Source organism: Oncorhynchus masou, chromosome 18 (assembly GCF_036934945.1).
Source record: "Oncorhynchus masou masou isolate Uvic2021 chromosome 18, UVic_Omas_1.1, whole genome shotgun sequence".
Lineage (NCBI taxonomy): Eukaryota > Metazoa > Chordata > Actinopteri > Salmoniformes > Salmonidae > Oncorhynchus > Oncorhynchus masou.
In genome coordinates, this window is record NC_088229.1 from 35,952,915 (window position 1) to 35,975,168 (window position 22,254).

General features: G+C 43.2%; 1 protein-coding gene across 3 annotated transcripts in view; it reads right to left on the bottom strand.

The window, feature by feature from the left end:
- The window catches only part of LOC135504497 (ral GTPase-activating protein subunit beta-like), a 41,454-nt gene that overhangs the window by 3,188 nt on the left and 16,012 nt on the right, over positions 1–22,254 (bottom strand). The window contains exons 10-29 of one of the 3 annotated variants that reach the window (XM_064923141.1): positions 20,269–20,470; positions 18,301–18,468; positions 17,717–17,831; positions 17,254–17,401; positions 17,094–17,158; positions 16,811–16,955; positions 15,886–16,007; positions 15,171–15,353; positions 10,943–11,091; positions 10,438–10,625; positions 9,885–9,988; positions 6,403–6,555; positions 3,430–3,639; positions 3,009–3,167; positions 2,711–2,879; positions 2,179–2,298; positions 1,713–1,849; positions 759–867; positions 450–522; positions 34–182 (exon numbers count right to left, since the gene is read on the bottom strand). In XM_064923141.1, coding sequence (XP_064779213.1) covers positions 34–182; positions 450–522; positions 759–867; positions 1,713–1,849; positions 2,179–2,298; positions 2,711–2,879; positions 3,009–3,167; positions 3,430–3,639; positions 6,403–6,555; positions 9,885–9,988; positions 10,438–10,625; positions 10,943–11,091; positions 15,171–15,353; positions 15,886–16,007; positions 16,811–16,955; positions 17,094–17,158; positions 17,254–17,401; positions 17,717–17,831; positions 18,301–18,468; positions 20,269–20,470 — 2,868 coding nt within the window. Of the gene's footprint in view, positions 1–33; positions 183–449; positions 523–758; positions 868–1,712; positions 1,850–2,178; positions 2,299–2,710; positions 2,880–3,008; positions 3,168–3,429; positions 3,640–6,402; positions 6,559–9,884; positions 9,989–10,437; positions 10,626–10,942; positions 11,092–15,170; positions 15,354–15,885; positions 16,008–16,810; positions 16,956–17,093; positions 17,159–17,253; positions 17,402–17,716; positions 17,832–18,300; positions 18,469–20,268; positions 20,471–22,254 lie in introns of all 3 variants that reach the window. The other 2 variants (XM_064923140.1, XM_064923139.1) reach the window with 2 other exon arrangements.

Sequence of the window (22,254 nt, forward strand, 5' to 3'; positions counted from 1 at the left end):
GAGAGATTAGAGAAAAAGAGATGATTTGGTCACCTAGTGCTCTGCGGCTGACCACCATGCCGTCCACCAGGGGGATGACCATGTTGAACTTGCCCATGGCCCCGTGGAGCCTGACCCGGAACAGACCCGTCCTTAGGGGGTGGATGAAGATCAGGGGCATGTCCTTCTCCAGGAGCCCAGACCTGAAGAGGGGGAGAGTTGCAGAGAGAGCGGTGGGGTTTGAAGAAAGACTTGACATTTCCATTCTATTCAACAGGAATTATGAGACTTGGTCTTCACTATCACAGTGTGATGTAAACTAACCCACTGAAAATGTGACACAGTGGATTTTAGAGTGGCCTAACTTTAATTTGACACAATATTGAAACACTTACTCAAGCTTAATTTACAATCGTTTTGGTAAGTGTTTAGGGTTAGTGTTTGGTTGGGCGTGGGTCTTAGTAGCCTACCTGCAGGAAGTGCTGTTGTTCGCCTCCAAACCAGTACCGGTTTCCGCCAAGAGATCACACAGAGGGAAGTTCTCTAGAGGAAAAACAACAACAGGGACATTTGAGGGGAAACACCTTCAACAGTTTCTCACTTTGGTTTCTCACTTTCAAAAGGCAGGTCCTAACGGAACAGTAAAAAAATCATGAGTGGTCTCATAACATTGTACAAGGACAGACATCAGAAATGACACAGAGCCATGATGACGTAAAGTGAAACTGTACGAGGGGACGCGCAATGGTTTTTAGGGGAAGTTATCGGAGGTTGTTTACCGATGTCATCGTAGCGCTCCACCCAGACCACTAGCACCTTAGTCTCAGGCCCCAAGGGAGGGGCAGTCTTTCCTGTGGAGGACCTCTTAGTCTTCACCGTAGAATTCTGCTAGAGGAGAGAGACATAAATACACAGACATAGGGTTGTCGAGACACCCTGAGATTTAATCTATTCCTCAAAAGAACGCAAGAAACCAGCATTCAAATATGTAAACTGTATCCAATGCATTAGTTTAAAAAGGGGCCAATGCAGCCATTTTTATTTCAATATCAAATAATTTCTAAGTAACAATTAAGTACCTTAATGTTATTGTTTTCAATTCAAATGGTCAAAAAGGAAACAAAAATGTATTGCTTGCAAAGAACCATTTCTCAAGCATGAATTTTGCTAGGACTGTCTGGGAGTGATCGAAGCGGTGAGGGAAAAACTGAAAACTAGCTGTTATTGGCAGAGAGGTTTGGAGCTCTTTCTCATCAGTCTATTAACTCCTATAATGCCTGGTGATGGCACCAGGCATGCCAAAACTCAATCCCACCAAAACAGGTGGGATTTTTTTTCAAACAGCTCACCAATTACACAGTATTATTGCAATCGCAGTGTAGAAATATATATAAAACACAGAAAAAACACATTTTTGAATATAAAACACAGAAAAAACACATTTTTGACTGCATTGGGCCTTTAAGTCTTGAAATATTTTTTGGGCTATATAGGCAAAAAAAAATAAAAAAAAAAAATATATATATATATATATATATATATCAACAGAACAGAAAAAAAAAGACAAATCTTAGACTTGATGGTTCATGCCACTACGAAAACCCTGTTGAATCAGTCCTCTCAGTTGGTAGAGCATGGCGTAAAACGTATGCACAGATGACTAAGTCGCTTTGGATAAAAGTGCCTGCTAAATGGTATATATTATTATTAATGTAGGATTGTGGGTTAATTACCCTTTGGGAAGCTGCTAGGTTGTCTGAGTGGTTGGGGAATAGCTCCAGTGTTAGCTTGGGTTGTTTTAGTAAACTAGGCAGGAGGTCTGTGTGTGTGTCCGCCTCCACTGTAGAGTCACTGTGCACCGAGGAATCCTCTGTAAACACAAAAACAGCCACCCAGGGATGGGCAAAACTGTATCTTCACATAGGCTGCATTAAAAAGACATTACACAACAACAACAACAACAACAACAAAGTTTGTCAGATGTTTTACACTTCAAAAGGGATCTACCATTAACATAAGACCACGTCCCAGGCCATCTGTTCTGCCACAATCCAAAATGAATGGAATAGGTAAGTGGACTCATCTTGACAGAGTACTTTCGAGGTCTGAAAACATCTGACAAACCTTAATGTAATGTCCCTTTAAGACAAAATAAAATGACAATTTAAATACAAAATACGAGCATTTGTAAATGCTGACCGGAGTCTGTCAGCGATGGAACGACAAAGGCGATCTCAGTCAGAGCGTCGGCGTAGTAGAGCACCTTCTTCTCCCCGTTGAATACAGAACCTCCCGTGTCCCCCGGTGGAGCTGCCTCCTCTATGGCGACAGAGCAAAATATGAAACATTACATACTTACCTCGTCTGAGATATAGAATTAGAATAAGAAAATGTGTACTATGGCTCGGGCTAACCAAGACATCTTTTGGCTATCACCCTGGCTTTATGAAGCATTACCTATTCACCCTGACCGAGACATAGAATTACAATAATAATCTTTGTTATGCTGTATCTATAGCCTGAGTCAACCAAGACATCGCCCTGGCTTTAGCTCAGCGAGCGAACACCTTCAGTGGTGAATGTGTCACACTGACAATATACGCCCGGATCTTCATCTTTTAACTTTTTACTGAGACCCATGCACATGTTTTAGCTTTCAAAGCTAATCCCCTGAGATGCACCAATAGCCTGGGTTCTATGTCGGTTACGACCCCTGGGGTGAGTGGCACACCTATCTGTTGTGAGTCGTTGTCGCTGCTGCAGGAGTTAAGGGACCAGCTGGTGTCCAGGTGTCCGGTCCAGCCGGGGTGCCGGCCCACATCCACGGGCCAGCCCAGAGACAGCAGGAACTCCAGGAAGTGGGGCTGGACACTGGACGACGTCTCCACGTTCCTCAGGATCTACCAATTACATTGTATCATTCACACAGTGGATCAGGATCTACCAATCACAATGCATAACACAGTGGATCAATACAAACATTGTGTAAACTGGCATGAGAAAATTTATCAAAAGTAATAAGTTCTCACCTCGTGGCTGGTTTTCTGTCCCGCCCTCACGTAAAACACAAAGACAGTGTCAAAAGGTCGGCATGGCAACAGGTCCAAGTAGGCGATGTCATCAAAGAACCCTGGCATTGAGGACTCCAGTCCGATGAGGTGAGGGGGTAAACGGCTGTTGCCCGGTTCCTGAAGTAAGAGAGTCAGTACAACGTGAACAGGTCATGCTTTAGAGCTATGGCCCCTTTTCAATCAAACTCAGAAACTGGATTTTGCGATAGGTGAAGGCAAGACGGTAGCTGACAGAAGGCTAGGCAGAGAGACCAAACATAGAATTGAGATAAATTATAACATTTTCCATAAACAACAGTGGCCAACCACTGACAAACTACAGTTCCCAACCACTGACATAAACTTCAGTTCTGAACACTATGAAACTACAGTTCCAAACCTTCAGTGCCTCTAGAGATAGGAAGCCGAAGTGAGAGAGGAAGAGGCGGGCTGTCTGGAACTCCTGGGCGGGCAGAGGGGGTTTGCAGTCAGTCAGGGGGTCTGGGAATGACTTGGAACTCCAGACGTCCTCGCTGTGGCGCTCCAGGGAACACTCATACTCAATCTGCTTGGTCATCATGCTGCGCAGCCTATCATGCTGCATCCCCAGCTGAGAGGAAGACGGACAAGGTCAAGTTTGTGTGACTGGAGGCAACTATAAGGATGCAAAGCACTCACCAGGGTTAGGTTAAATTGGATTTAAATTCAGGAAGTAAACTGAAATTCATATGAAACAAATGTCTTAACTATTGTGACCCTATTCAGGAAACTAGGCGTATGTCGCAGGTCACGACTTCACAGGAGACGATTAACAATTTTAAAATAAAAAATGTGGTGTTTAGCAGAAATGCCTTCTCGAACATGTGAACTTTGATGTGCCTTAATAACAAACTTGTATGTCATCTGTAAATACGAATAACAATATTTAAATGAGCCTTGTTGGTTAAGCCACAGAAAAAGACAACTTTCCCACTAGCCATGATTGGCTGAGGTAATGAGCGGGCTGGACATGCAGAGAAGAGGAGAGAGGATTGATCTGCCATATAGAAAGGTTCTGTTTATTTGAGCTGATCGGTCTGTGTTGGTAATCCTGTCGAATGCAGCCTTTTTTTAATGTAGTGTGTAGTGGAGCTGCATAAGTGTTGCTCTCCACTTTCTGGAGGATTAAGTTTTGAAATCTGCGGAATTAGAGTATGATGGCTAAAGCGATGGAGAAAACATCTGCCTCCGGATTACATCTTCAAACTAAGGGCAATTGGGCATGGCATTCGTGACAGGGAAACGCGTCCATCACGCATGATGATGTATACAGGTAAGATTGGCTAGCTAATTTCTCAGATGTTACACGTTTCTCATTTTGACAGGAAGTGGTTTTAATTCATGCTAAAGTTTATTGTTAGCTAGCTAGCTAACATTAGCTGGCTGCCTATCTGATATTATTCGTATCCCAGAGTCGTTTGCTTTTCTAGGTAGAGCCTAATGTTAGCTAGATAACATTCAACCTGGTTGGTTAGCTCCCAGCATATTCATGCAGGGTAGTAACGGCATGATTTGTCACTGTGTTAATTGTCGTTTAACTAGCTAACCTTAGCAGTCATTAGCTAACGTTACGTGATGTGTGTGTGATCTTACACGTTGTTTACCTAGCAAGGTTCATTGTTTACCTAGCTAGCTAGCTAGCTACAGTGGGGCAAAAAAGTATTTAGTCAGCCACCAATTGTGCAAGTTCTCCCACTTAAAAAGATGAGAGCCTGTAATTTTCATCATAGGTACCCTTCAACTATGACAGACAAAATGAGAAGAAAAAAAATCCAGAAAATCACATTGTAGGATTTTTAATTAATTAATTTGCAAATTATTGCACAATTGGTGGCTGACCTAATACTTTTTGCCCCACTGTACATGTCTTAAGCTAGGGTTAGAGCGTTGGACTAGTAACCCGAAGGTTTCAAGTTCAAACCCCCGAGCTGACAAGGTACAAATCTGTTCTGTCTGCCTGTTCTGTCGTTCTGCCCCTGAACAGGCAGTTAACCCACTGTTCCCAGGCCGTCATTGAAAATAAGAATTTGTTCTTAACTGACTTGCCTAGTTAAATAAAGGTAAAATAAATAAAATAACACCCGATGAATATGGCCGGTGTCAGTAAACGTCGCAAAAAAACGTAATGAAATTGTTGCTAGCAGAGCTGCTCAGGCTGTTTTCATTTTATCCAGAGGTAAACAAATCATCGGCCAGAGCATCAAGTGTGCGCTCTAAACGCTCAGCGAGCGAAACGAGATGGGTGGGGCTAAAAGCTAAAGAGCGTGTGAACAATGCTGAATGGGTGTAGACAAAGAGCTCTTCACTAGATACCAAAACATTCAAAGGCCATTTTCTCAAAAGTGAGTTTACAAGTTTATCAACATTCAAAGCAGAATTACTTTCCCATTGTTCCTCAAAAACGCAGTGTGATATACCATTTTGTAGCGGTCTCTACTTTTATCCAATGTAAAAAACAAAATGTAAAATGTTGCAACATAAAACCGAATCCAGGTGGTGAGTCACAATGAAATTGACCCCAATCCTGACACACACTCAAATCTCACATTGTATAACGTTTGTAAATATATTAGTGTATGTACCTGAAACTGTACCCACCCTATAATCTTAAACAATGTAAGTAAACCAAGTTCTGCCACAACCATACCTCTACCAAAACCACTGAAATCAAGAACAGATCAATGTTAGTCTAAGGGCTCTATTAATATCTGAGTGGCATAATTAAGGCAAAACAACAGTGTTCTGGCTTTGATATAATAGAGCCCCCAGTAACCCAGATTAGATAGTTAGGGAGTAACAAAATGTGAGTATTCTCCATTTTCCACCCATCAGTGATCTGGTTAACCTTTGACCTGCCTCAGACTCCTGAAAGATGGGACAACTTACGTGTGGGTGATTATTCTTCAGTGTGTATGTCACACTCGCTTCATCCTGTCAGTTCATAAAAGACACTTGACTCCACAACAACAATATACCCAAATAATATTAAGTCTCCATAAACACCTTTTACTCTCTTTATGCTCTGTGCCAAATTCTCTTAAAAAGTAATTTGCTTTAGAAATAGCTTATATTGCACTACATTTTTGCACTGATAAGGACTGTGTTCGAATACACTCACCTACCCTCCTCTACTTGCATTCTTTCCTTCCTTCATGATCATGGATAGTTGAAAGAGCTGGATAGGTGAAAGAACTAACATGAAAACCTATCAAGGTACTTTCAAATTGTTAGTCGTGAAGGAGAGCATAAGAAAAGTAGGATTATCAAGAGTTTTGGCACTTTACCCTATGGTTTCCTAACTATTGGGGTCGTGGTGCGGTCCGGTCCATCTCACCTCTTTGTTAACGATGTCGTCCAGGTCTGGGATGCTGACGTCGGCTTTGACCAGGGGGATCTTGTCCACCTCCTCAGGGAAGGGCCTCTGCTTGACAGTGTAGCGAATCCCCACGTCATTGTTAGGCGCTGGGCGGCCCTCAGGGACAAACACCTGCTGTAGGAGATCAAGGAATAATTATATAAAGTTGTGTTAGGTTTAATAACAGTGGTGCATTCTTTACTGTTTAGTATTAGTATTAACTGCTGGTGTAAACAGCTACCAAAAAGATGGGATGTGTGTGTGTGATATATATAAATAAATAAAAAAAGTAAAGTCCCCTGTCCTTCAAAGATAATTCATAAAAATCCAAATAACGTCACAGATCTTCATTCTAAAGGGTTTAAACACTGTTTCCCATGCTTGTTCAATGAACCATAAATAATGAATGAACATGCATTTGTGGAACGGTAGTTAAGACATTAACAGCTTACAGACGGTAGGCAATTAAGGTCACAGTTATGAAAACTAAGGACACTAAAGAGGCCTTTCTACTGACTCTGAAAAACACCAAAAATAAGATGCCCAGGGTCCCTGCTCATCTGTGTGAACGTGCCTTAGGCATGCTGCAAGGAGGCATGAGGATGCAGATGTGGCCAGGGCAATAAATTGCAATGTCCGTACTGTGAGACGCCTAAGACAGCGCTACAGGGAGACGGGACGGACAGCTGATCGTCCTCGCAGTGGCAGACCAGGTGTAACAACATCTGCACAGGATCGGTACATCCGAACATCACACCTGCAGGACAGGTACAGGATGGCAACAACTGCCCGAGTAACACCAGGAACGCACAATCCCACCATCAGTGCTCAGACTGTCCGCAATAGGCTGAGAGAGGCTGGATTGAGGGCTTGTAGGCCTGTTGTAATACAGGTCCTCAACCAGACATCACCGGCAACAATGTCGCTGGACCAGACAGGACTGGCAAAATGTGCTCTTCACTGAGGAGTCGCATTTTTGTCTCACCAAGGGTGATGGTCGGATTCGCATTTATCGTCAAAGGAATGAGCGTTTCACCGAGGGCTGTACTCTGGAGCGGGATCGTTTCGGAGGTGCAGGGTACGTCATGGTCTGGGGCGGTGTGTCACAGCATCATCGGACTGAGCTTGTCGTCATTGCAGGCAATCGCAACGCTGTGCGTTACAGGGAAGTCATCCTCCTCCCTCATGTGGTACCCTTCCTGCAGGCTCATCCTGACATGATCCTCCAGCATGACAATGCCACCAGCCATACTGCTCGTTCTGTGCGTGATTTCCTGTAAGACAGGAATGTCTGTGTTCTGCCATGGCCAGCGAAGAGCCCTGATCTCAATCCCATTGAGCACGTCTGGGACCGGTTGGATCGGAGGGTGAGGGCTAGGGCCATTCCCCCCAGAAATGTCCGGGAACTTGCAGGTGCCTTGGTGGAAGGCAAGAACTAGCAAATCTGGTGCAGTCCACGAGGAGGAGTTTCACTGCAGTACTTAATGCAGCTGGTGACCACACCAGATACTGATTTTTACTTTTGATTTTGACCCCCCCCCCCCTCTTTGTTCAGGGACACATTATTCAATTTCTGTTAGTCACATGTCTGTGGAACTTGTTCAGTTTATGTCTCAGTTGTTGAATCTTGCTATGTTCATAAAAATATTTACACATGTTAAGTTTCCTGTAAATAAACGCAGTTGACAGTGAGAGGATGTTTCTTTTTTTGCTGAGATTATATATACACACACACAAAGTGGCTTGCGAAAGTATGAACCGCCTTGGCATTTTTCCTATTTTGTTGCCTTACAACCTGGAATTAAAAAAAAAAAAAATTGGGGGGGGGTGGGTGGGTTGTAATCATTTGATTTACACAACATGTGTAAAGATGAAGATTTGAAGTTTGAAGATGCAAAATATTTTTTCTTGTGAAAAACAAGAAATAAGACCAAAAAAAACAAGAAACCATAAGTATTCACCCCCCCAACGACAATACTTTGTACAGACACTTTTTGCAGCAATTATAGCTGCAAGTCTATTGGGGTATGTCTCTATAAGCTTGGCACATCTAGCCACTAGGATTTCTGCCCATTCTTCAAGGCAAAACTACTCCAGCTCCTTCAAGTTGGATGGGTTCCGCTGGTGTAGAGAAATATTTAAGTTATACCACAGATTCTGAATTGGATTGAGGTCTGGGTTTGACTAGGCCATTCCAAGACATTTAAATGTTTCCCCTTAAACCACCCGAGTGCTGCTTTAGCAGTATGCTTAGGGTCATTGTCCTGCTGGAAGGTGTTTCTCTGTCCCAGTCTCAAATCTCTGGAAGACTGAAACAGGTTTCCCTCAATTTCTCTGTATTTAGCGCCATCCATCATTCCGTCAATTCTGACCAGTTTCCCAGTCCCTGCTGATGAAAAACATCCCCACAGCATGATGCTGCCACCACCATGCTTCACTGTGGGGATGGTGTTCTCAGGGTGATGAGAGGTGTTGGGTTTGTGCCAGACAGTGTTCTTCTTGATGACCAAAAAGCTCAATTTTAGTCTCATCTGACCAGAGTACCTTCTTCCATATGTGTTTGCTTATTTTCTTCTTTAAGCAATGTCTTTTTTCCGGCTACTCTTCCATAAAGCCCAGCTCTGTGGAGTGTATGGCTTAAAGTGGTTCTATGGACCGATACTCCCAATCTTTGTAGCTCCTTCAGGATTATCTTTGGTCTCTTTGTTGCCTCTCTGATTAATGCCCTCCTTGCACCTGGTCTGTGAGTTTTGGTGGGCTGCCCTCTCTTGGCAGGTTTGTTGTGGTGCCATATTCTTTCAATTTTTTAATAATAGATTTAATGGTGCTCCGTGGGACCTTCAAAGTTTCTGAATTTGTTTTATAGCCCAACCCTGATCTGTACAACTCTCCACAACTTTGTCCCTGACCTGTTTGGAGAGCTCCTTGGTCTTCATGGTGCCACTTGCTTGGTGGTGCCCCTTACTTAGTGTTGTTGCAGACTCTGGAGCATTTCACTTCACCAATTTGGACAATTTTGTGTATGTCCATTACATGAAATCCAAGTAAAAATCAATTTAAATTACAGGTTGTAATGCATCAAAATAAGAAAAACGCCAAGGGGGATGAATACTTTTGCAAGGCACTGTGTGTGTGTGTGTGTGTGTGTGTGTGTGTGTGTGTGTGTGTGTGTGTGTATGTATATATATAATAAAATTAGTTGGGCTGTCTTGTACACATTCACAGCATGCAGTGTATAGACAAAAAAGTAGATCAGAGTTCATAAAAATAAATAAAAAAGGAGAGTAGTCTGATCTTGACAGCTTCAGATGGTGCCTGCTCTTGGTGAAGGCCTCTATTCTGCTGTTGGATGGTGTTGCTGGAATTGGCGCCATTAGTTTAGTGTGCAAGCACACTCACAGTACGGAGTGAGTGTGTAAAACTGGCAGACCAAGGTGGCACAGTGGGCCAACTCCTCTCACCCTCTGGTTGGCCCGTGCTCCTCTGGGCTGGTGGAAGAGTTGCATAGTCCAAGCGTGTCGGCCGGCCATGCCCCGGATTAGGACCGTCACTGACGGGCTGGGGTCTGAGAAGACAGCAGAAGCAGTTACACCGGGCTCCCAGTGAAAGTGGAAACCAACTACTAGTTTGAGCCAAAATTGCCACCTGACTAGCCACCTGCCACTGAGATGCCTACTCACTGTCATAAGACACTATCCTATTTGCATTTATGTATCAGTCTCAATACTGTTCACTTTACAAGATGAGTCAAATTGAGTAACACAAACATCAAATTCAACAATATTACAAACTGTAAATAAATATAAAGAACGACAAGAATCATCAATACCATAAAGGACAACATTACTAAAGCAATAATACATGAGTGGGCGTGAATTATTATGGTTATAATCAAGGCTGCGGTGCGGTCTTCGCCTCGTACCGTCTACCACCACAGCCGTGCTTGTACCACAGTAAATCACAACCAAAGTGAATTATTGCTTTAGAAAACGGTTTTATACACACCACACTCACTCTGCTCATTGCCCAGTGGCTGCTCCAGCATGGCCAGGATGACCGAGTTGTCCAGGACGAAGTAGCGGAAGTTGCTGGGCCCCGTGGCGCTGAGCCGGGCGTAGCGGATCAGAGTGTCCTCGTTTAGCAGGCTGCAGGTAGAGGCCGGGCCGCTTGGGGATGGGAAGGCCCCCAGGACCTGCATAATACTGGACAACCACAAGAGAGGGAGCGGAGGGACAGATAGTGGTTTCAAAGAGTCAAGACTGATCCCCAGATGGGACCAACAAATATTAATAATTTGTGTGATTAGTTATTAATGGACCATGTGTAATTCTGAGCATAAATGCAGTCATTTCTTTTAGAGCACACTGTAGCAAAACCTTTTGAATCAGAACAAAAATCAGCATTTCTTATTAGACAAGTATGGGTAGTCCCTCACTGTATCAATCCACTTTCGTTCCAGTTGGTGTCTAATGAACACATCCAAGGTGTTTAGTGCATTGTGCTGGATTTAGAGCCTCACCAGGAGAGGGTGGCCTCTGCTGCATCCTTGACCCTCATGGAGGCGGGGTTGTGCTCCTTCTCTCCCTTGTGTCTCACCTCCTGCTCCTGTTTGGACTTACTGCCTGAGATACCCAGCTCTACAATTTCCAATACCTCCATCAGACAGTCCTGATAGAGACACACGTCAAACACAGGCATCACGCTACACATATTTAACTCCACATACACTACCGTTGAAAAGTTTGGGGTCACTTAGAAATGTCCTGGTTTTTGAAAGAAAAGCACTTTCTTTGTCCATTTAAAATAACATCAAAATGATCAGAAATACAATGTAGACATTGTTAATGTTGTAAATGACTATTGTAGCTGGAAACGGCAGATATTTAATGGAACTCCTGTGTTCCAATGGTATGTTGTTAGCTAATCCAAGTGTATAATTTTAAAAGGCTAATTGATCATTAGAAAACCCTTTTGCAATTATGTTAGCACAGCTGAAAACTGTTGTTCTGATTAAAGAACCAATAAAACTGGCCTTCTTTAGACTAGTTGAGTATCTGGAGCATCAGCATTTGTGGGTTCGATTACAGGCAAAAAAATGTCCAGAAACAAAATAACTTTCTTCTGAAACTCGTCAGTCTATTCTTGTTCTGAGAAATTAAGGCTATTCCATGCGAGAAATTGCAACACTGTGTACTACTCCCTTCACAGAACAGCGCAAACTGTCTCTAACCAGAATAGAAAGAGTGGGAGGACCCAGTGCACAACTGAGCAAGAGGACAAGTACATTAGAGTGTCTAGTTTGAGAAACAGACGCCTCACATGTGCTCAACTGGCAGCTTCATTTAATAGTACCCGCAAAACACCAGTCTCAACGTAAACCGTGAAGACAACTCCTGGATGCTGGCCTTCTAAACAGAGTTGCAAAGAAAAAGCCATATCACACACTGGACAAAAAAAGAAAAGATTAAGATGGGAAAAAGAACACAGACACAGGACAGAGGAAGATTGGATAAAAGTGTTACGGACAGACAAATCTAAGTTTGAGGTGTTCGGATCACAAAGAAAAACATTTGTAAGACGCAGAAATGTCAAGCATGGGGGAGGCAATGTGATGGTCTGGGGGTGCTTTGGTGGTGTTAAAGTGGGAAATTTGTACAGGGTAAAAGGGATCTTGAAGAAGGAAGGCTATCGCTCCATTTTGCAACGCCATGTCATACCCTGTGGACGGCGCTTAATTGGAGCCAATGCCCTCCTACAACAGGACAAATACCCAAAGCACAGCTCCAAACTATGCAAGAACTATTTAGGGAAGAAGAAGTCAGCTGGTATTCTGTCTATAATAGAGTAGCCAGCACAGTCACCGGGTCTCAACCCTGTTGAGATGTTGTGGGAGCAGCTTGACTGTATGGTAGATAAGCAGTGTCCATCAAGCCAATCCAACTTGTGGTAGGGGCTTTTGGAAGCATGGGATGAAATCTCTTCAGAATACCTCAACAAATTGAAAACTAGAATGCCAGGTCTGCAAGGCTGTAATTGCTGCAAATGGAGGATTCTTTGACAAAAGCAAAGTTAAGGTCACTATTATTTCAATTAAAAATCATTATTTACAACCTTGTCAACATCTTGACTATATTCCCTCTTCATTTTTCAACTAATTTCACGTATGTTTTCATGGAAAAAAAGAACATTTCTTAGTGACCACAAACTTTTGAACGGTAGTGTATACAAAATGTTAGTCTACTCTAAAATCCACTGTAACACAAAGCATATTGCAATTTGGCACATTGCTTTTGAATAAAACACAATGGACTTAGTATAGACCTACTGCCAAAGCCCTTTTACTGTGTAAAAGTTCAGTTATGACACATGTTTCATTAGTCATTTAGCAGAACCTCTTATCCAGAGCTACTTGCAGTAAGTGCATCCCACTAGGTTAAGCAAGGGGAAAACAACCACATATCTCAGTTATTGCAAGTGTTAAACTTATGATATGGTGGGCAGTTTAGTGTTAGCACAGATAGGCAACAGACTACCAGGATACACTTCCACACACCATACCCAGGTGGTAGCACCAACCGGGTCAGTGGCGGGTGTTCAGCCTTATTAAGCCCACAGGTGGAGGCAATGGGGAGACGAATAGTGTGCAAGCTTGCAGAGCCAGGAGGCTGCAGGTTTTTATTTTCTTGGTGGCCATGTGGCCTTTGGTTTTGGGTTGAATCATTAGTTTGGGACATGTCCTTTTTAGTATACATTTGAATTCGGAGGTTTACATACACCTTAGCCAAATACAATTAAACTCAGTTTCACAATTCCTGACATTTAATCCTAGTAAAAATTCCCTGTCTTAGGTAAGTTAGGATCACCACTATTTTAAAAACGTGAAATGTCAGAATAATAGTAGAGTATGATTTATTTCAGCATTTATTTCTTTCATCACATTCCCAGTGGGTCAGAGGTTTACATACGCTCAATTAGTATTTGGTAGCATTGCCTTTAAATCGTTTAACTTGGGTCAAACGTTTCAGGTAGCCTTCCATAAGCTTCCCACAATAAGTTGGGTGAATTTTGGCCCATTCCTCCTGACAGAGCTGGTGTAACTGAGTCAGGTTTGTAGGCCTCCTTGCTCGCACATGATTTTTCAGTTGTGCCAACAAATTTTCTGTAGGATTGAGGTCAGGGTTTTGTGATGGCCACTCCAATACCTTGACTTTGTGGTCCTTAAGCCATTTTGCCATAACTTTGGAAGTATGCTTGTACATTTGGAAGACCCATTTGCGACCAAGCTTTCACTTGCTGAATGATGTCTTGAGATGTTGCTTCAATATATCCACATAAATTTCCTACCTCATGATGCCATCTGTTTTGTGAAGTGTCCCTCCTGCAGCAAAGCACCCCCACAACATGATGCTGCCACTCCCGTGCTTCACGGTTGGGATGGTGTTCTGCGGCTTGCAAGCCTCCTCCGTTTTCCTCCAAACATAACAATGGTCATTATGGCCAAACAGTTCTATTTTTGTTTCATCAGACCAGAGGACATTTCTCCAAAAAGTACTATCTTTGTCCCCATGTGCAGTTGCAAACCATAGTCTGGCTTTTTTATGGCAGTAGCTTCGAACTTGCTGAGTGGCCTTTCAGGTTATGTCAATATAGGACTTGTTTTACTGTGGATATAGATACTAATGTACCGGTTTCCTCCAGCATCTTCACAAGGTCCTTTGCTGTTGTTGGGATTGATTTGCACTTTTCTGCACCAAAGTACGTTCATCTCTAGGAAACAGAACGCATCTCCTTCCTGAGGGGTATGATGGATGCGTGGTCCCATGGTGTTTATACTTGCGTACTATTGTTTGTAAAGATTAAGGTGGTACCTTCAGGCGTTTGGAAATTGCTCCCAAGGACGAACCAGACTTGTGGAGGTCTACAATTTTGATTGCTGAATTCTTTTGATTTTCCCATGATGTCAAGCAAAGAGGCACTGAGTTTGAAGGTAGGCCTTGAAATACATCCACAGGTTCACCTCCAATTGACTAAAATTATGTCAATTAGCCTATCAGAAGCTTCTAAAGCCATGACATCATTTTCTGGAATTTTCCAAACTGTTTAAAAGGCACGGTCAACTTATTGTTTGTAAACGTCTGACCCACTGGAATTGTGATACAGTGAATTATAAGTGAAATAATATCTGTAAACAATTGTTGGAAAAATTACTTGTGTCATGCACAAAGGAGATGTCCTAACCGACTTGCCAAAACTATAGTTTGTTAACAAGAAAATTGTGGAGTGCTTGAAAAACAAGTTTTAATGACTCCAGCCTAAGTGTATGTAAACTTCCGAATTCAACTGTATATGTATATCGGTCACCATTTTGAACAAACAAAAATACGCTTGGGCTTGCTGGCTCTGGACCTGAGGTAAGGTTGCAGTCTCCTGGGCACATGTACATACAACACAGTTCTCATACACTGATTTCTCACATACACACCTTAAATCAGGTTGCGGACCCCTAGAATTAGCGAGGGTATCAATATTAGCAAGCTACTTATTAGTTTCATAACACAAGGAGACGCTCCTTTAAAATAGCTGCTATCAGCAGAATCAGTGCCAGGAAGAAAACATGTGCAGGTGTGAGCGCAAGAAAACACTAGGACTTTTTTCCACCCTACTGTCCAGATGGCATATGGCCAGCTGCTGAATCATTTTACTTTTACAATCTGGTTTGGAATCCAGTCTAGACTGAGGTGACCGACCTTCTCATCCAGCATGTCTGGGTGCTCGGTCAGCCACACACACAGACACTGGAAGGCTGCTACGATCATGGAGTGGAGGTCTCTGGAGTGAAGGGGGGCCGGCCGGCTGCATTGGTACACGATGTAACCACACACTGAGCTGACGGCACGCTTACGATCCGCAGAGTCCACACACGCCTTCACCTGAGGACACAGAGCCAGAAACACACTTTAGATGTGCATGTACAGTGGATTGGGTGGATGCTAAACCTTAAATCGACTCCTTTTCAATGTGTTAACTTTTTATTGAGGGTTATCCCTTGCAGAAGAGTGTTTTACAGCTGGGTGGAAGTTGGGTAGTGGCTGGGTCTGGTGTGGTGTGGTGGACTAGTGTTAAGCCTCAGCATGTGCAGTGGTGATAATAAAAAATCTAATGGATTTATACGTAATGAAGGTAGGTTGTGTGTTGGGGTGAAGTCGGGGCCGGTGTATTTGAAGTCATGTTAAAGCTGGGATGTGTTTGGGTACTTAGGTTAGAGATTTGGTGGGAAAGAAAAGGGAAAGGGGATGCGGTGGGAAAATGTTGAAAAGTTGGAATATATTGAAGTTCAGTATTCTCCAACCTCATCTCGAAGTAAGGTCTAGCTTGTGTTAGGATAGTGTACAGTAGTTAGGTTTAGTGTAGTTAAGTCTAGTTTTGTGTAGTTAGGTCTAGCATGCGTTGTTGTGGTGTCACCTTGGCCAGGCCAGCCAGCAGCTCCAGGGCGGCCAATGAGATGCTCATGTCGGACCTCCACTGGGAGTTGAGCCTCTGGGTGACCAGGTGTATGCTGCGCACCAGGAGGCCCGCCGCAGTATCTGTAAAAGCTAGAGGATGTAAACCCCGAAACAAAACCACCACAGATGGACCACCCCATGACTCGTTATCTGAATAATGACCTCAATAAGATCTGATCATGTGGTAGCCTTCCATAACACAGCACACAGAAGATACACTAATCATGTGAAATATCAGATGCAGTGCGAAACCGGAAGTAAGCGTTAAACTCAACAGGTGAAAACAGAATTCACACAGTAGCAAAAAAATGTATGGCTTTTTAAGATAACTACATGTGCCTAGAGAGCGATAAAGTTATAACAAATATAGTGTTGAGGGATAGTCTTTTCCAGTTCAAGACAAGTAGCACAGCATCACAGCAAACAAGTGTAGTACTTGCATCACATACAGATCATTTTTACCCAGCGCTTTTTAACTCTGTATATCACTTTCACCACGTTGGCTATGGACAAATACAGTGTTGTTAATTGAGACAGTTGCATTTCTAGAACATTGACCAGGTGTCAGTACTTGTGAATGGAAACTGCAACAACATTCAACATCTGAGTGAAATGAATATGCTAATTAAAATTCTTGTAGTATGGCTATCGTGCTAAACAATACATAGCATGCCTAGTCTGACCTTAACACAGCCTGCTTGTGAAAATGGCTTTTGGTTACAATTGGTTATCATTGTAACAGTAGATATAGCAATTGTGCTATTGCTAGTTAGTTAGCATGTAGTAAGTCCTTAATGTAGTCTGGGACGTGGCTACAATCAATTACCATAGTAATGGTTATCGTACTAAAGAAAGCTAGTTATAGTTTAAAGGACTAGCTTTACCGTAGTCCCGGAGTAGCGCCTGGGCCGGGCGCTCTGAGTCTGGGCTGGTGGCCTCAGTGCCAGTGCTGCCCCCGCTAGTAAAGCTGAAGCTACTGCTGGTGCGGCTGTGGCCCTTCAGCCCCGCGTGGCTCCCATCCACACTGCCCTGGTACCGTACAAACACAGGGAGACAGAGCGCGTTAGCAAAGCCTCCAAACTCAACTCCATTGAGACATTTGTTTATTTGAGTCAATGACGGTAGTTTTGTTTATATCAACACCGAAAGAAATCATAAAGGCCTTACCGTTTCAGTTTGTGCACCTATGGACTCCAACAGAGCAGAGTCTTGAACAATATTAAGCATTGCACCTGAAAGGATGAAAATGTATAGATTAAATACATGTAAGGGACAAAAAAAGAGACAAGAAATCAAGAGAGAGCAAGAATGGTACTGAATGGCAGACCTAGGATGAGCTGGGTGTTGTTGGGGTCCGTCTCTGTCTGCAGGGCTCCGATGAGGACGTTGACAAGACGTAGCCTCAAGGACAGGAAGGAAAGGGACTGGTCGTGGGGTGCCCCATCATCATCACTGAACTTCCCCTCCAAAAGAACCTACACATCAATCAAATCAGTCAATCCTATTGATCGCCCTACCCACAACACAAAATCAAGCTAGCATTACTACAACTGAAGTTAACAGAACTGGTGTCCACCACATTATATTTAACAAGCAAGTCAGTTAAGAACAAATTCCTATTTGGTTCCTGGCCCAATGCTCTGACCACTGGGCTACCTGCCGCCCTGGTATCACTCTTATCAAGGTGTATTGGGAAATAATATATATTAAAAAGCATGTTTACTAGACTAGATGATGTAATGTAGTCACCAGACACTTAAAAAAAGCCATGGTTGTAACAATTTCCATACCTCGGATTTGACGTTGCCAAAGTGGTGTGGGAGCGGCAGCATGGCCAGTAGGATGTGGATGGAAGCCCTCCTCAGGTCAGTGGGGTTCACGTACAGCTTGAACTTAGACAGCTCCCTGTAGCAGAGGGGGACAGTACCCTATAATTATAATTTCTAGAGCATAGAAATGATCTGAATTGTTTTGCTATGGTTGCTCAAGGAATTCCCATTAAATAGCATTAGCTAACATTACAGATATTATTAGCCCCGGGACAAATTCCATGGCATTCAGATGGTCACAGCACCAGAATGGTCTGGTTTTGGTCATTGTACCCCAATTATTAAACAGCTAAATTGATTATTAATGCGTGATTATCATTTTTAAAATCTGACTTAGCTTTCGCATTTGTTAGGAAAAGTGTTCAAGTAAGCATTTCTCTGTACCGTTTACATCTGCTATATCCTGTTCACCTGACAAATAAAGATTTTATTTAAAATATACTATTGGGTCTGTTTCAATAGTGTCCATTTTCAACATCGAGCCTGGTTCACGTTTGGTAGTTTTCGAAGATTGTACATAATATATATATATATTGTATTGTCACCTGTCTGGCAGAATGGTCTCCAGAGCTGAGATGAAGTAGGGGACCACCACGTTGACGCCCTTCAGGTCGGAGCAGAACAGAGAGGAGGAGTTGAGGATGATGCTGGAAAGCACGGGCCTGCAGATGAAGTCAGAGATCTGGAGGCCCTGGATCAGAACCATGTAGAACCTGCAGGGGAGAAGACAGAGGTTTCTTCAGATCAAAAAAGGAACCATAGCAATTGAACTTGCAGCGGGTCAAAATATCAATTCGGGTAGCTATATGAGGAGCCTGACAGATTCAAGACTAACACAAATAGTGAATAATTGAAAGCTAACACAAATGCAGAGTTAAGATACCGCCACACATAGGCCCATATACAGTGGGGCAAAAAAGTTTTTAGTCAGCCACCAATTGTGAAAGTTCTCCCACTTAAAAAGATGAGGCCTGTCATTTTCATCATAGGTACACTTCAACTATGTCAGACATGAGAGAAAAAATGCAGAAAATCACATTGTAGGATTTGTAATGAATTTATTCGCAAATTATGGTGGAAAATAAGTATGTGGTCACCTACAAACAAGCAAGATTTCTGGCTTCACAGACCTGTAACTTCTTCTTTAAGAGGCTCCTCTGTCCTCCACTCGTTACCTGTATTAATGGCACCTGTTTGAACTTGTTATCAGTAGAAAAGACACCTGTCCACAACCTCAAAACAGTCACACTCCAAACTACACTATGGCCAAGACCAGAGCTGTCAAAGGACACTAGAAACAAAATTGTAGACCTGCACCAGGCTGGGAAGACTGAATCTGCAATAGGTAGGCAGCTTGGTTTGAAGAAATCAACTGTGGGAGCAATTATTAGGAAATGGAAGACATACAAGACCACTGATAATCTCCCTCAATCTGGGGCTCCACGCAAGATCTCACCCCGTGGGGTCAAAATGATCACAAGAACGGTGAACAAAAATCCCAGAACCACACGGGGGGACCTAGTGAATGACCTGCAGAGAGCTGGGACCAAAGTAACAAAGCCTACTATCAGTAACACACTACGCCGCCAGGGACTCAAATCCTGCAGTGCCAGACGTGTCCCCCTGCTTAAGCCAGTACATGTCCAGGCCCGTCTGAAATTTGCTAGAGAGCATTTGGATGATCCAGAAGAAGATTGGGAGAATGTCATATGGTCAGGTGAAACCAAAATATAACTTTTTGGTAAAAACTCAGCTCGTCGTGTTTGGAGGACAAAGAATGCTGAGTTGCATCCAAAGAACACCATACCTACTGTGAAGCATGGGGGTGGAGGAAACATGCTTTGGGGCTGTTTTTCTGCAAAGGGACCAGGACGACTGATCCGTTTAAAGGAAAGAATGAATGGGGCCATGTATCATGAGATTGAGTGAAAACCTCCTTCCATCAGCAAGGGCATTGAAGATGAAACGTGCCTGGGTCTTTCAGCATGACAATGATCCCAAACACACCGCCCGGGCAATGAAGGAGTGGCTTCATAAGAAGCATTTCAAGGTCCTGGAGTGGCCTCGCCAGTCTCCAGATCTCAACCCCATAGAAAATCTTTGGAGGGAGTTGAAAGTCCGTGTTGCCCAGCAACAGCCCCAAAACATCACTGCTCTTGAGGAGATCTGCATGGCGGAATGGGCCAAAATACCAGCAACAGTGTGTGAAAACCTTGTGAAGACTTACAGAAAACGTTTGACCTCTGTCATTGCCAACAAAGGGTATATACCAAAGTATTGAGATAAACTTTTGTTATTTACCAAATACTTATTTTCCACCATAATTTGCAAATAAATTCATTAAAAATCCTACAATGTGATTTTGTCTGTCATAGTTGAAGTGTACCTATGATGAAAATTACAGGCCTCTCATCTTTTTAAGTGGGAGAACTTGCAAAATTGGTGGCTGACTTAATACTTTTTTGCCCCACTGTACAGCAGCGCAGCACGCTAGGATGAAACTGCCGTTTTACCTGGACAGGTAGACTGGGAGAATGTCCTCTCCAGTCTTCTTACTGCAGAAGATGCGGCACAGGGTGCCGCAGGCCTCGGCACGGCCCGCCTCGTAGCTCTCGGGGAACTCGTTGGTGTCGAACATGGGGTTTGACACCATGGAGTCGGTGGACATCTGGGATCCCTTCCTTCTCAGCTCCAGACCCACCTGAGTGGCTATGGCTGTGGAGGGGACAGAAGGAGACACAGGAGTGAAAGGAGCCAGGAATGGGACATCCTCACACGTGAACGCGTGAAAACAGATAGAAACACACAAATAGAAACGAAGACGTAAACACACGTACAACACATTGAAAAGTGACCAAACACACATACACATTAAAAGTACACAAACTGAGGTAAATACTGTACACAAACTGTGCAGACACAAAATGAGACAAGGAAAACAAACCTAAATGGCTACAAAACGCACAGACTCACACACACATTTACGCGTACGACCGTAAATCAGCAGGCGCACAAAGAGGGACGTCTGACACAGAGTTTGTCATAAAAAGTGTTGTCTTTATCATGGGATAAGTGAATGGAATTAAAGGTTTGAAACTTTTACGTGAACATCTTTTCCCAACACAAGTTGTGAGAAGACGTCGGCACAAAATCTCTGTCAGCTCAGCTCCCTTGTACTTGCATTATGATGACGTCACTCATGGTACAGACATTTACTTCATGCATTGAGGCACCAAACCAAAATTCTATAAACGTATAAGTGAACTGACAACACAAGGGGAAACAATATGAGAACAATGCGCTGAATTCAGGGCAAACCAAAAAGCGTTAGTGCCACGATAGATATAAAGTCAATGGAATATGGTGGTGTGGTCACAAACTGGCAACGCTATGTCGGGACAGTGGCGAGGCTGTGTACTCCCATTCCATTTCCAACCCGTAGAACATTGAGAGAACGTTGGCTCAACGCTCAAATGACGGTGGTGGGGGTAAAAGGTAACGATGATGGGCGATGATGACCATGGAGAAATTAAACCAAAGCAGGATTCAAAGAACTGACTGCGAGTCAAGAGAAAAGCCGCAGCTCCTACTTACAAGATTTATAAGAAAGGAGAATTTGGATAAAAGAGGCTGCAAGATAACAGAAATAGTGGAGAGAGAAATCAAAGCATATCAATATTCTCTCAATTCATTCTAAATGCATGAATTGTGTTTTTCCTCCTCAATGGATGACCTTTCATCCCGAAACTGTTGAAACATCAGACATGATAGACGAGTCAGCATGCAGGACAGACACAAGCACCAAAACACGAGATAAGAGACAGTCCTCGACATAATGATCCTGTTCTACCTTTTTACATGTGCTTAATCAGTGTTCCCCAATCCTGTTCTTGAAGAACCGCCGTATTGCAGGACTTTCTCCCAGCTTAGTGCCATCACACCTGGGTCGCATTTATTTGGCACCAAACTGAAGAAAATGGACTGAAACAGGGACTGACTACCTGAACTAGTCCAGTAAGAAACACCCATTTCCATTTTTAGTTGCAAAACATTGTGCGACTGAGAGCCCTAATGAATACCACCCTTAAATCAACTGATCTCTTCTTGCCCTTGGTGAGCCGAATCGGGCAGATCACTACTGAGCTTATGGCTCTCCAGGAGCAGGATTGACAATCAACCCTACAATAGTGCCATCATCTCCTACAATCATAAGTCACAAGACGGAACTACACAGACACATGCAGAAGTTCATTGTGTTTATCTCACAGCATAAATTCAATCTTGTGACCACTGCAATAAAACACTGCAGATGGAGACATTGAGTGTACTGACTGGGGAAATGCGCAAAGGTGCATCTAGATTGAATTCTCCATCCTACAGTGTTCTGTGGAGTGGAATGTCAATTAGACTAACTGATATCAGTGGTCTCCACACAGTGCTTTAGCAGATGTGAAAAGCAGTGCGAGAGAAAAAAGAAAAACCAGTCCTCTGACCCCAGC